The sequence below is a fragment of the Daucus carota genome, chromosome 9, assembly GCF_001625215.2.
Source record: "Daucus carota subsp. sativus chromosome 9, DH1 v3.0, whole genome shotgun sequence".
In the NCBI taxonomy this organism is placed as follows: domain Eukaryota; kingdom Viridiplantae; phylum Streptophyta; class Magnoliopsida; order Apiales; family Apiaceae; genus Daucus; species Daucus carota.
The window spans coordinates 1,955,419-1,970,166 of record NC_030389.2 but is presented as its reverse complement, the minus strand read 5'-3'; the positions used below and the strand labels follow the sequence as shown (position 1 = coordinate 1,970,166).

Genomic DNA, 14,748 nt, shown 5'->3' with positions numbered 1-14,748 from the left:
TTTTTTTTAATTTTATATACAATTACATCAAATGCTTGACACAAAAGTAAATTAACAACTCAAAATTGGATAAAATAAAATTATAAAATTAGTTTTCATCAATAAAAATAATTTAAATTATTTAAATTCAATATATTATTCATTCCATCACTCAACCAAACACATGATATCAAGAATGATACCTCATCCCCATACCACCTTAACCCGATACCTCATTCCAACCCCATACCACTCCCTTAACCAAACGACCCCTAAAGTTTTATGTGTCTAACCAAAAGGTTTCCTTATAGTTAGATTTTTTTTTGATTAATTAATATTTCTGCGTTATTTTATTTCCCCTCTATTTTTGATATATACACTCTTTTGTTTTTGCTTTTTTATTAGATTTATTATTATTTATTATCTTAATTAGATATATATATATATATATGATTTTTTTGTATATGATTTATATTTTGTTTGGTTTGTTTATTTTTCAGGATATCTTGGAAGCAAACTGTTATACGTTTTATAGGTATTTTTTCTCATTCATTTAAATTATATTATCTAAACTTCTTGAGTCATGTTTGTATGGTTAGATCATAAATTTTTTTTAAAAAAAGAAATTTCGGATGCGATTCAATGTGTTCTAATATAATTCATCTATGGATACGTAGATCTGAAAGAAAATAAAAATAATAAACTCCTACGAAAAGCAAATTTCCTACCAAATGAATTTCTACTCTACACCCCGGTTTATTTTTACCGGCGGTGAGAAAACGTCTCGGGAACACCAAATCAAAACTACTCTCTGGCCTCTGCCCACCTTTTTTTTACCATCTCTCTCTGTAAAACAAAACAAAAACACAAAATCTCTCTCCCTCCCTCTCTCGCTCTCTCTCTCTCTCTGACTCTCTCTCTCTCAGCTCAACCTAGCTCCTCACTCCATTTTCTTCGATTCTGCGATCTCACTATCTCCACTATAAGGCAAGCTCAGCTCCCTTTACACACATATGATACAATGTATTTGTGCATCTATTTTTCATTTTTTTTATGAATAAGTAACAGATTCTAGGGTTTTCTTTGTTATTATTTGTGTTCTGCTTGTGTATAATACATACGTGTATGTGTATATTAGGGTTACAAACTGAGTGTCGATTGTGTGTGTAGTTGAATTGTTGGTAATGTTGTTAGGGTTTCGAAACTGGTGTGAATTGTAGTTAAGTTGTGGCGTTTACAATAATGATAAATGAATAACCTCGATGAATTAATACTTTCTCGGTCACAGCAGAGATAGTGAGGGATTGTGGCATAATGCGAATGTTTAGAAGGTCGAGTGTTCTAATCCCGCCTGATTATAATAAAAATTAAACCTGGTTTACCCCGAGTTTTAGGTACATGTTTGTGATATATAAAACTAAAGTTTAAATAGCATAGTGGTAAGTGCAGTGCGTAGGTTTGGATGGTTTAGCCTGAGGTTTTCTTAATGTGGTGTATCCTAGAGCTGTGTAATGACACAAAGCTTAAAAGAAGTTTACCGAAAATGTGATATCTGAGTTGGTTGAATATTCTTATATCCTTGATCGAGTATTTGGTTCAAATGGTATTGTTATTTTATTGTTAAGAGTATGCTGCACTTACTTGTATGCTTTTTATTAGTTTTATTGTCTGAATATGAACTTCACTGGTGGGTGAGAGACAAGTTTTTAAGATTGTAAATTTTGATATGGGTGCACTGTGTAATTGGTATGATCAGATTTTTGGTGGATGAAGGATGCACGTTTGAGTGTATGACTACTTAAAAAGAGTTACAATTGCATTTACCAATACCAAAAGTTTTTTTAGTTTTTCTTTATTCTATGTATTTGGTAGAGATGTGTTTGGTACAACGGCCCAAGTTCCCATTATCGTTAGTTCTTCATAGAGACTTGAGCATTCTTTTCGGGTGGTTTATGTTTATTAAACTATTTTCGTTTGCTAGTAACCTGTTTAACAGTATTTTTGATTGTTAGCTCCATACGGGTGTCCGTGGTATACAAGGTCATTCAGAAGTGAAGCTTTTACTTGTATTAATTTCACATGCATGAATACTGAGACTTCATTATACTGCTGTTATCAGCCTTATGTCACTGCTTTGCAATCAAGATATTGTGAAGTTTTCAAATCAGATTTCAAACGTTTGGCGGTCCCTGTTGATTGTGGGACTTGTCTACGTATGCAATCTAGCAGTCCCTTGTACTGATCCTCATTTCAGTTTAGAATATTGAATTCCCTTGCACTCGAGAAAACCAAGTAGACCTAAATAAAAGATGAACGCGGTCAATGCGATTGCTGTTCTATGTATGAAATTTAAAATGAATGACTTGGCATTATGATTCATCTTAATTCACAAGTTTAGGGTTGACTTGATCTGGATGTACTTTTGTTTTTAATCCTTTTCTGGCGATTTCCTCTTCTAGTTCTAGTTGCCATCACGCACTACATATTTCTTTTCCCATCTGATACTGCTACCTTTTTATATTGTGATTACTCGGCATCAATTTTTGAAGGTATTTAATTGTTATATTCAGGGAAGACATTATAATGAATGTGGCTATGTATTACATATATCTGCTGCAGGAAGATTAGAAAGATTGCATTTGGATTAGCATTGAATTGTAAAAACTGTGGAAGCGCTCTTCAGTTTGAGCTATTCACATGGATGCATTTTTAATGCAACAATGCACTAAAATGGAAGAAAGATCAAGCACGAAGCCAAAAGAATTAGAACAAGTACATAATACTTTGACAAATGGTAGATGTACTCCACCAGGGCAAATGGATAATGTGACAGCTGAAGATGTACAAAAAGCATCAGCCGGAACAAAAGTTGGGGTAAATGTTTCTGTTGGTGATAAGATAGTACCGTCTGCAGATGACTCAATCAAACTTCTGCCATTTGGAGAATTGCCACAAGATATGAAAATGTGTAGTCCTGGTCCAGTCGAAGTTCAAGCTGAAAATCAGTCCAAAATATCACCAAACTCTATAAAAGTTACACCAGACCATAATCATAAATTTGGTTCTGAAATGGTCAATAATGAAGCAGAAGAAAACCATGTGATTGCCACAGAAAATACAGAAAATGGACCAATAAAAGGCCAAAATTCTGAATTTGGCCATATAAATATGGAACAGAAAGGAACACTCCCAGAAGAAGTGACCCCAAATAATTGTTTGGAGTCATCAATTCCACAGATAGACACCCAATCCAGGATATATAGCAGTGATCTATTAGGATCACCAACAGGTGATGCAGCAAACGATCACATCCATTTGGAACAACAAATAAACAATGCTCCAAACAGTTCAGGTCTTGAGCAATTGGGACCTGGTCAAGAGACTGCTGCTGAGGGCTCTAGCCATTTAGAAGAAACAGTTGAAGGAACTCCTGTTTTACCCAGAAACAGACCAATTTCCATGATATCTTCAGAGGGTAACATCAAGGTATTATCAGGAAAAAGAAAAAAGAATCAAAATCTATTAGTAAGCAGCAGCAGAACGTTGCGCTCAAGGTCGCAGGAAAAATCTAAAGCACCTGACACGAGTAATATGGTGACAGAAGGTGCTGACAGTCAAAAGAAAAAGAAGAGGAAAAAACGAATGGAGAAAAATAAAATTGATGAATATTCTAGAATAAGGACACATCTAAGGTATTTGCTACACAGAATACAATATGAAAAGAACTTCATTGATGCTTACTCAGGGGAAGGTTGGAAAGGGCAAAGGTTTGCATTTTTTAAATCATTCACCTTCATATTTTGTTGTTCTTGTGGCCTTATTGTTGGTTTAATAGTAAAGATTTCTGAATTCTTTTTAATCCTCATTCTTACAACTTACTAATTTGTAATGATTCAGCTTAGAAAAACTGAAACCAGAGAAGGAGCTTCAACGAGCAAGATCTGAAATTGTACGACGCAAATTGAAAATCAGAGATCTTTTTCAGCGCCTGGATTTGTTATGTAGCGAGGGAAGAATTCCTGATAATCTGTTTGATTCTGAAGGAGAAATTGACAGTGAAGATGTGAGTTATTGCGTCAGACACTGTGCCATGCTTCTCCTTAACTTAATATAGATTATGTTGACCCTATGAAGTTTGCCTATATGAATGCCCTCGATAAGTTTTATATGTTGCAACAGATATTCTGTGCAAAATGTGGATCCAAAGACGTGACACTCAGTAATGATATCATCCTTTGCGATGGTGCTTGTGAGCGCGGATTTCACCAATTCTGTTTGGATCCACCGTTGCTGAGAGAACACAGTAACATTCTAATCACTAAAAACAATATTAAAGTTTAGAACCTTTTTTTTTTTTTGCTTGTGATTCCTATTCCTCATCTTTTCCCGTTGCTTTGTTAATGTTAAATGTTTCAGTTCCTGCTGGTGATGAGGGTTGGCTTTGCCCAGGATGTGATTGCAAAGTTGATTGCTTAGAGTTACTTAATGATTCTCAAGGAACAAAAATTTTAGTCACTGACAGCTGGGAGGTCTAATCAAAAACCTAAGTCAGGCATTTCTAGTTGGAATTATGCATTTTGGTTTGACTATTCTTTCTTGTTGCATCTGCAGAAAGTCTTTGCAGAAGAGGCAGCAGCAGCAGCAGCTGGGAAAAATTTGGATGATATTTCTGGATTGCCCTCAGATGATTCTGAGGATGATGATTATAATCCTGATAGTCCTGATTTGGATGAGAATGTGCAGGCCGATGTATCAAGTTCAGATGAATCTGATAATCATTCGGGAGCAGATGATCTGCGGGTTTTACCTCAGAAAGAACTTTTCTTGGGCCTGCCTTCAGATGATTCAGAGGATGATGATTATGATCCTAGTAGCTTAAATTATGATCAGAAGTCTAAAATGGAAAGCTCAAGTTCTGATTTTACATCTGATTCAGAAGATTTGACTGTTGTGGTTGATAAGTGTAAACCTTCTAGTGAAGTTCAAGGACCAGTGACCTCATCCCCAGATGACGTCATGGAAGATGAAGAAGGATGTGGACTTCCTGAGGAAGGTGATTGTGCCTCCGTGTATCCGAGAAGACAAGTTAAGAGATTGGACTACAAAAAGCTACATGATGTAAGCACCTCTTATAACACAAGTGTCTTTTGTAATTTGTGATTAATATTTTTATCAAATTTGTATTTGTGTCCATGAAATTTCGTGTGACTTTTAAGACATAGCGCATGCTGTAGATGTGTGATGCATGTGGTGTTATGCAGTAAGATAATATGATGTTCCTGTTGAACTTAGACATCACTTGATCATATGTTGTCCCTGTTGAACTCAGACATTTCTTTAATTAACCTATTCTGCCTGTGCTCCAAAAAGCTCACCACAGTGAGCTTCCTCAGACATTAATACACTTAAAAACCGTTCTCCCTTAGGATTTGGGAGTTTACAGGTGCTGGGGACGTGAGTGAGTGATTAATGTCTGTATGGTATTATATTGTATCTTCAAAAAAGAAAGTATTTCAAACTGTTTATGATTTGTGGTAGCATCTGGAAGGAGATGAATTCAATGGATCAATCAATTTTTTTTAAAGAATTTTAGGAAGAAAATGCCATCAAAGGAGAAGATAGACTTGCAAGCATCATCTCATTCATATAACAATGATATTTTGTAACTAGCATTTTAGTTACGTGCAACTGTTTGTGCGTATATAACGTGTCTTGCAGATGGAAGGACTTGGAATGAAATAATAAGGATAATTGTTACGTACTCTTTATATTGATTACAATGAAATGTATGTTAGTCTCAACATTTTGTGGATGTAGCCAGAATTAATATTTGTATTGCTCCAAATCAGGTGCGTCTTAGGTACATTTACATTTGGATTTAACAGTGTTTGTGAGTTTTGCTCTTTCCTAGTCGAGGAGGATCCTCTACTTGTTCCTGACTGAATTGTTTGCTCTGGCTCATGTATCTCTAATTTTGAAGGAGGAATATGGAAACACGTCTTCTGATTCAAGTGACGAAGACTACATGGATTTGGCTTTACCAAATACAAAAAAGAATATTTCGGAAGAAGAAGATTTGTTGTCTCCTAATTTGGAAGTTACTACGGAGAATGGGAAAGAGAGTGATGATTCAGAGCCGGACCAGAAAACAAATGAAAATACTCATAATAAGAGATCATCTAAAACGAAGTTTACCGTCAGTGGCACAAATTCTACACCTGCTAGATCTTGTAAAGGCTCTCCGACCACTGGTGGTAAGAGTACTTCTAGACTTCAAAAGAAGGTTGATGTCAATGGCGCATATTCTACCCCTGCTAGATCCTGTAAAGACTTTGCTGCCACCAGTGATAAAAGCACTTCTAGTCTTAAAAAGAAGTTTGACGTTGATGTTACAAATTCTACCCCTGCTAGATCACCTAAATGCTCTTCTGCCACTACTCGTAAAGGTACTCCTAGATCATCATTTGGGGAACAAGCAACTCAGGTATCATACCTCATTTACAACTTTTGCATCTCCATTTATATATGTGTGTGTGTGTGTTTGTGTGTGTATATATATGTGTGTATATATGTATGTATGTGTGTGTGTATGCCAACATTCAAGAGAGTATACCATCACAAATCATTAATTTTATTATAATTTCTGTTATAGAATCTATACTATCTATACTATAATATAATAAGCCAACATAGGTTTAATTTGTAGTCGTACAAAATTTTGGTTTGGTCATCTCCTTTGTAACTACAAGTCGGTCATATGTAGACTTCTCTCACTCTTACAATATTAAAGAGTTTTATACCGTTCAAATTACAAACACTTGTGATGTAATACAAGATAAAAAAACTCCACCATTATTCTTTTAAATATAATTTATATATTATTTATATACTATATACTATATTATAATAAACCGATATTGGTATAATTCGTATCGTCCAAAAAATGTAATTAGTTGGTAAATATAATCAGGTTAAAATCTAATTCATTAATACTAAAATACTAATAAGATGATGTTAAAATTTAAATTATAATTAATAAATTACGAATTCTATATCCGCCCGTGCTTCGCACGGGTTAAAGGCTAGTATGTATAAAATGTGATTCCAATGTAGAATACTATGATATATATATATATGTGTGTGTGTGTGTGTGTGTGTGTGTGTACTATAATTAATTTAGTACTTGAAACTTGAATAAGAAAGTTGATTTCCAAAACTGGTTATACAGTAGAATAATTATTATTCTGTTATATTATAATGTTGGAATATTGCATAATTTTTAATGATTCTTGGAATTTAATGTCCAAGTTTGTGTCCTTGTAAAGGAAACAGTTCTCTATGTTTACAGTCTCATTGTGGTCATATTCAAATCCTGTTGCGTGTCATAGTTAAGTTATGGTGTTATATTATGTATTGTGTTATTTAAATAGAAGCGTATTATTTCTGGCCCGTGCAAATAGTAGTACTGTGTATCTTCTCTGAATGAAGAATGCTGTATATCATCAACACAATCTATTCTATGCATACACACTTTCCACAATGCATTAGCACTTTGATGGTAATTGTGGTGTGCAGAGACTCCTCCAATCCTTCAAGGAAAATCAATACCCTCAGCGCACTGTGAAAGAGAGTTTAGCTACAGAATTACAATTAACAATCCAGCAGGTAAATAAATTTCCATTTGTTAATTATCAGGATATTTCTTTCCACCTCTCTGCAAGAAGTTCTTCTTACACAGGTAAGCAAATGGTTTGAAAATGCTCGTCATAGCTTTCGTCACTCAAGAGGCAGGGCATCAGATGTGGCTAAAATTACCCCAGACAAAGTCACTCCTCAGAAAAGTAGTAACTTGTCTGAATCTGACTCAAGATCGGTCTTAAACAATACTACTTGCAGTGAAGTTAAAAAGAAGAAACAAGATGAAGGAACCACTGCAGAATGCTGTGACAAAGACACGACGTCAAACATGGTTGCAGAGGAAGGCAATGGGTGCAATTCTAGTAGTACAAATCCTAGAAAAAGAAAGGCCAAGTTTGGTAGTGAAGCAACTGAACCTAATACAAGTTCGGAGACACTTGAGCAGAATGCAGAAGTTAATCCTCAAAAAACTAGCAAAAGAAAGACAAAGTTTGGTAGTGAAGCAACTGAACTCGATACAAGTTCGGAGACACCTGAGCAGAATGCAGAAGTTGATCCTCAAAAAACTAGCAAAAGAAAGGCCAAGTTCGGTAGTGACGCAACTGAACCTAATACAAGTTCGGACATACCTAAGCAGAATGAAGAAGCTAATCCTCCAAATACTAGCAAAAGAAAGGCCAAGTCTGGTAGTGAAGCAACTGAACTTGATACAAGTTCGGAGTCACCTAAGCAGAATGCAGAAATTAATACTCCAAAAACCCAGGGGGTACGAAAAAGTAGTAGAATCCAGTCAAAAAGTAAGGAATCTATCTCTTGAGTACCTGGTTTGATGGCCATGTAGAAGCCTTATATTCAGGAGCAAGAAAGAGGTAGGAATTTTTGTTTCTAAGCCACTTGAAGTCCGATTATATTTGGTTGTCACTGTAGCAAACTGTTGCACCTGGCAAGGATTGTTATAGTTTTTTACTTCAGGTTTGACTTATTCACCCTGCAAAGATGCTCAGGAAGTTGTTATAAGTTGTTGGAAAGATTTAAATAGACGTGGTATTGTCATTAAGCAATATCCTCTTGCAAACGGAAGGTTTCCCCGTGCGGAAGTACATCTAAGTTTGTTATTGGGCTATATGTTTTAATGATTTCATTAATGCAATCTCAGCTGTAGTTTTTAGGGTTAAGAAATTTTGTTCTACCGCCATATTCCTTAGAGTGCCATGTATCATGGCAAAGTGCTGTGATTGTCAGTGTGCATCATTCTTAAACTCAATACAGATTTGTATTGTAATAACCTGCTAAAATTTTCCATCTAGACATTTTAAGGAAGCTATACAGAACTTTCTGTACTTTGGGTTTTTGTTATAGAACTTACATTATCGAAATTTTATTTGCATCCATTATCGTATAGAATTCTTTCTGGTGCTTGGATATATCATGTAAATATCTTGTCTTCAAGTCTGCAAAGCAGCAAGTCTTTCCTAGTAGCAACTAGCAAGCCACGTTACAAACTTTCTGGATATATCGAAGAAATGTATATTATGTGCCCGTTTGGCATCCTTCCCATTTAAAAATTAAGCCCTTAATTTTATTTCAAAAATATATTTTTTAATAATTTTTTTGGATATAAATGTTTAAAAGGTGTTTTATATTTGTTATTTGACAAAACATAACGGTTTTATTTAAGAAAAAAAAATAGAATTTATGTAATTTTTTTTTACAGGAATAAGTTCTTATCTCTAAAAAATAAGATTAGACAGATGGTCCCATGTATTTTCAGTGTTAGCTACCTATGATATATAGAGCTGGTCAGAATGGAGCCTAGTGACAGCTCGCATATCCTGGCCTGTGAACTAAATCTAGAGCTAACGAGCCCGCAAACGAGTCTGGCTCAAGTCGCAGCTGTGCGGGTTTTAACCGCACAATCGAGCCTAGTCACAGCTCGTCGCAGCTGTGCGGGTTTTAACCGCACAATCGAGCCTAGTCACAGCTCGCACATCCTGGTTGTGAACTAAATAACGAGCCTGGCTTAAGTCGCAGCTCGTACTAGCCTCGTTAATCGTGTCCGTATGCTTTTAGGGTGTATTCATTGGAATTTTTTATGAATTATTTTGAATCTAATGAATTTTATTATATCGTATGTGACTTGATAAATTGTTGCAGAGTTGATTTTTTTTTTTATAAAGAATTTAAGCACAAAACTTTAAAATCTCGTAGATTTTGGTTGGATTTCAAAAAACTTAAAATACACCGAAAAATTCCCACAAAAATCCATCATTTTATGAAACCGAAAAAAATCCACCAATATTCGAATACTATTAAATTTTAATGGATTTTATACAATCTCAATTGAGTACCATTGGATTTTGAAAATAATTTAAAATTCTGATTGACTACTACCAGATTTTGTGGCATAATTTAAATATCCAATTGAATATCCTGAGATTACAATTAACTTTAAAACAATCTCAATTGAATAGTTTCAGATTTCATGAATTAAATAGAATTCTGTAAAATCTCAATTAAATACACCCCTCTAAATATATTATTTGGAACTAAATCTGTAAGTAAATCAAGATGTTCTCTGATCTTAAAACTAGTATCTGTAAATTATAATTTTTAGCAAGTTATTGTTTTTAGTTGAAATTTGTATTTAAATTATAATTATAGTTCACAAGTCATAGAATTTGTTTTATCAATTTTAGAAAGAAATAAAATATAAAATCAAATGTGTTCTCTATCAATTTTTAAGAAGTAATAGAATATAAAATCAATTGGTTTTTTCAATTAAATTCTAAAAGGAAATTTAAAAGAAATTATAAAAAATAAAAATAAGTCTACGTTTAGACCTGAGAAAAAACCAAATTAACCTTACGACATTTGAGAAATTTCCAATAAACTCTTCTAAAATTTGGTGGTCTAAACCGGGTCACAAACATTTCAAACCGAAAAGTATGGGCGGTAAAACACATAACTTAAAATAATAAATGGGCGGCATTGCATTTTCTAATTTTATATTCAATATTCATTCCCCCTCAATCATTTCACATATATAAAATATAAACACAAACACTTTTCTTCATTTTCATTGCTAAAACCCTAGAAAAACCAGAGTTCAATTCAGAAGCATCCACTTCGAATTTCGATAATTTAGAAATGGGTAATGACGAGAACTGTGTTTCAGCCGATGGGTCGTCGAAGAAGCGAGCATTCGGATCGTCTAACACGCTTAATCAGCAGGCTGTGTCTCCTAGGAAAAGGTCTGTGTTGGGTGAGCTGAGTGCTAATGGGGGGAATGTGAATTTGGGTTTTGAAGATGTTTGTACGCCTGAGATGATAGTGAAGAAGACGTTGAAGAAGATTGCGGAGAAGAAAGATGGGCAGTTGAAGAAGGGGCACTCTCCGCTTATTTATCAGTGTCTTCGCTCTATGGAGGTCTCTCTCTCTCTCTCTCTCTCTCCAGGCTCTGCATGATTTTGTGTCTGTGTGTGTGTTCTTAAATTTTGGACTATATGTGTAGAATATAATTATGTTTAGTGTTGATACTGGAATGGAAGTTATGAATGATTGTGATTCTGTTTGATTGGTGATTTGAAGTTGAATTTGAGGTATCAGAGTGTTGACGAACGTGATTGGATGTTTTTCTGTCTAAGCATGTCTGATGTCACTATTTTAATTTTAAATTTTTCGCGCGTAAATTTGAATATATTGAATGATTGCACTGGGACGGCAGAGCCAGTAATCATAAATACCACATCTATAGATGGGAGACGATTGTGATTTAGTGTTTTGGGTATTTTTGTACTTTTGAGTTATTTTATTATTGTTGTTGTTATTATTATTATTATTATTATTTTTACTTTTTTTTTTTTTTTTTTTTGATTTTGTTGATATGAAGTTGAATTTGAGGTAGCGAAGATGCTAATATGTTGATATTGTATATTTTCTAGTCTGAACAGGTGTTATTGTCTGTTAGTTGGTTTTTTTTTTTTTAAAAACAAACAAACCGTTATAGCATTTTTTTGACCGCTCGTGTGTAAAGTTGAATATATTTTAAATGATTATACCCGGGTAGAAAGATGTGCGGGTATTATATCACTCTATGACTTTTATTTTTGGTTGAGACGTATGTAGGGAATAAATTCCTATTTAAATTATTTTTTACATGTAAATGATAATATAATGTTTATATGATAATTAACACACTTACACATCTACCTTGTCATTGACAAGGTTCGAGCCCTCGACCTCCTGTAAAGGAAGCGAGAGAGATTCTGCGTCTTTGGTTTATGAGAATGATATTGTGATTTTTATGCACTTGCTTAAATGATTTTATGCATTTGTACCGGACCGGAGAATGAAGGATGTGATGCAAGTATTGTGGTAGTTTGTATTACCTTGTATAAGTTGATTTTTAAGCTTTTTAATTGTCGAATATTGCGAGAACTAGATTTTGGCGATTTTAAATTTTATTATCTGCCCTTTTGTCCATATTTTCATTTGGGCCACTTTAAGATATCTTTGTTCTGAAACAATTTTGATCATTACAGAGCATTTTAGCATTTCAATGTTTGTGTAATATCATAACCATTAGGTCTTTCAATATATTGATTGTTTAGTGAATGTTGCAGAACTAAAGAAGTGTGGGAAGCACCTAATCATTATATTGTGGTTTAAGTTTAAAGTGTCAGCGTTAGAGGTAGTAATCATTCTTTTAATCTAATGTTGACATCTTTAGGCTGAGGAAAAAAGGCGACCCTTATCTAATTATATGGAAAAGGTTCAGACGGATATTACTATAGGTATGCGAGAAATCCTTGTGGACTGGTTGGTGGAGGTTGCAGACGAGTACAAGCTCATCTCAGATACCCTTTATCTCGCTGTGTCATACATTGACAGATATCTCTCATCTCATGCCCTTAGCAGAAACAAGCTCCAGCTTCTTGGTGTTTCTTGCATGCTAATAGCCTCGTACGTTTGGTGAACTTTAAAATTAGTATTTTCGTTATATTTCTCGGTTTAATTTATAATAGCTAACTTGTAATTTATGATAGGAAACATGAAGAAATCACTCCGCCTCGTATTGAAGATTTTTGCTATATAACTGATAATACCTATGTCAAAGAGGAGGTGTTGAATTTTTTCTTTGTAAACATATGTGTCAAGTTTCAATATGGGAAATTCAGTATCATGTAAATCTTGTGAAAAATGTACAGGTGGTGGAAATGGAAAAGGATATCCTAAAGTTTTTAAACTTCGAAGTTAGTAATCCGACAACTAAAACTTTTATAAGGTAAGAGCACTGTTACCAACAGCAATTTTATGTTCTTGTATATATGTAATGTTCTATGAAGTATGTCATTGCCGATTGATATTACTATTACTAATCGAGGTTATCTTATCTTATGAACGTGCAGAAGTTTTTTAAGGGCTGCTAATGAAAATCCCACGGTAAGCTAGAACCTGGATTCCCTTTTCCTCTATTGCAATAAAATTTCCTTTGTTTGAGTTTTTACTGAGTCTATCATTTTGCTTTTCCTTAGCCAAATCTGAAGTTTGAAATCTTGGTTTGCTATCTTGCGGAGCTTAGCCTATTAAATTATGGTTTTCTTCGGTTTAATCCATCAATGATTGCTGCCTCAGCGATCTTTCTTTCAAACTTTACAATTCAACCGGAGAAGCATCCATGGGTGAGATATGCCTCTTATCCATACAATATTCACATGCATCTAAATATTGACTATATTTAATGTGCTTGGTATCTTAATTCTTATTATGACAATCAGATACTACAACAAGTTACCACTGTTTCTGAAATTTACAGTGTGTTCATTTAGAAATACAGGATCGCAGATAAATTTGGACACATTCTTAGACTTTTAGACCATCATATCTTGTTATATATCACATGATTTATTATACAACTTTATGATTATTATTTTCTACTTGCAGAGTTTAGCATTGCAGCTATACAGTGGTTACGAAGCATTTGAGCTGGTGGAGTGTGTACTTGCGCTTCGTTTTCTGCAATTATGCAAGGGGTTTTCTTCTCAAGCAGTAAGACAAAAGTACATGCACCCTAAGGTACATCAACCTCCCTGAGCAGATCATATGTTTTCTGTTGTAAAACACTTTGCTTCTGAGAGGCATAATTAGTTGTATGCTAGTATAGAAATAGTGATTAACTCCTAGCGTTTTCTTTTACTTGCACAGTTCAAATGTGTTGCAGAATTAAGGCCACCCTCAGCAATTCCTCCGTCATACTTTCAAGGCCATCAACCAAACAAATGCTAAGACAAATCCTGAAAGATGGAGTTGTTAGATTTGTGCAAAAATAAGTTGGCAATTCTTGATAACAAACAAAAAGATAGGGATACTATATACGAGCAGTGTTTCATGTTGGTGAAACGAAGTTTGACTTTCTTGGTGGAAAATGATGATCTGTTTAGCTTTATTTGCAGCTTGATATACATTGATATAGAATTGGTTATGTTTTTTTAAAATTTTTAAGGGACTAGGATTTGCTTAATCCTTTGATATGAGAAGGCATGTCAACATTTATCATCTATGATCTATCTATATAAGAAAGCATTTTGCTTTGTCCACATTATTATTGTCCAAGTATCTGGTATCTAATTTTTCATTACCAAAGTTTATTGATTTATTTGCTATATCTTGAAATAAATAGAAGGTGTTATTTATGTCATAAGATATTCAAACATACTGCCTACCAGATATAGGAAATGACGCATGGTATCAAATTAGGAATAACTGTTTTGAGACAAATAGCGATGTATATTTATCGAGTCCTTGTGCAATCTAGGACACTTGTTTGTATAACTCTTGAAATGAGAATATAGATCAATTACTCTCAGAGACTCTGATAAAAAGAAGCACAATATATTACAAGGCAAAAGCAGGAGTTTTTAAACTCTCTAGACACTTGGGAGGGATGAGATGAGACTACAATCAAACACTGTGACTACAGCCAGAGGTTGTAAGCTTCTCTCTCACAGTTTCTGTTTCTTTTCCAAACACTTTATTAACTTATTTACTTCTCACTTCTACTCCACTTCTTTAATTTAAGCAATAAATCACTTTTTTTAAGCTAACTCAAACGGCCCCATAGTAAGAATATTT

The 14,748-nt window shown here is 34.2% G+C and overlaps 2 protein-coding genes across 2 annotated transcripts; both read left to right on the top strand.

Moving 5' to 3' along the window:
• The first annotated feature begins 796 nt into the window (after positions 1–796).
• LOC108202866 (pathogenesis-related homeodomain protein) lies at positions 797–8,957 on the top strand. Its single transcript, XM_017371441.2, has 9 exons — positions 797–966; positions 2,599–3,746; positions 3,877–4,042; positions 4,159–4,282; positions 4,396–4,508; positions 4,591–5,097; positions 5,960–6,463; positions 7,555–7,644; positions 7,718–8,957. Exons 2-9 carry the CDS (start codon positions 2,677–2,679, stop codon positions 8,432–8,434), a joined length of 3,291 nt encoding a protein of 1,096 aa, XP_017226930.1. The 5' UTR covers positions 797–966; positions 2,599–2,676; the 3' UTR covers positions 8,435–8,957.
• A 1,690-nt stretch (positions 8,958–10,647) lies between these two features.
• LOC108200842 (G2/mitotic-specific cyclin C13-1) lies at positions 10,648–14,213 on the top strand. The gene is made up of 8 exons (XM_017369104.2): positions 10,648–11,043; positions 12,347–12,579; positions 12,663–12,738; positions 12,825–12,901; positions 13,026–13,059; positions 13,152–13,298; positions 13,561–13,692; positions 13,822–14,213. The coding sequence occupies exons 1-8, from the start codon at positions 10,765–10,767 to the stop codon at positions 13,900–13,902; spliced, it is 1,059 nt and encodes a 352-aa protein (XP_017224593.1). The 5' UTR covers positions 10,648–10,764; the 3' UTR covers positions 13,903–14,213.
• The last annotated feature ends 535 nt before the right edge of the window (positions 14,214–14,748 follow it).

Coding starts and splice junctions, on each gene's coding strand:
- LOC108202866 (XM_017371441.2), top strand. CDS start 2,677: ATGGATGCATTTTTAATGCAACAATGCACTAAAATGGAAGAAAGATCA. Junction 4,043..4,158: donor GAGAAATTGACAGTGAAGAT/GTGAGTTATTGC, acceptor ATGTTGCAACAG/ATATTCTGTGCAAAATGTGG. Junction 4,283..4,395: donor ACCGTTGCTGAGAGAACACA/GTAACATTCTAA, acceptor TAAATGTTTCAG/TTCCTGCTGGTGATGAGGGT.
- LOC108200842 (XM_017369104.2), top strand. CDS start 10,765: ATGGGTAATGACGAGAACTGTGTTTCAGCCGATGGGTCGTCGAAGAAG. Junction 11,044..12,346: donor AGTGTCTTCGCTCTATGGAG/GTCTCTCTCTCT, acceptor TGACATCTTTAG/GCTGAGGAAAAAAGGCGACC. Junction 13,299..13,560: donor AACCGGAGAAGCATCCATGG/GTGAGATATGCC, acceptor TTCTACTTGCAG/AGTTTAGCATTGCAGCTATA.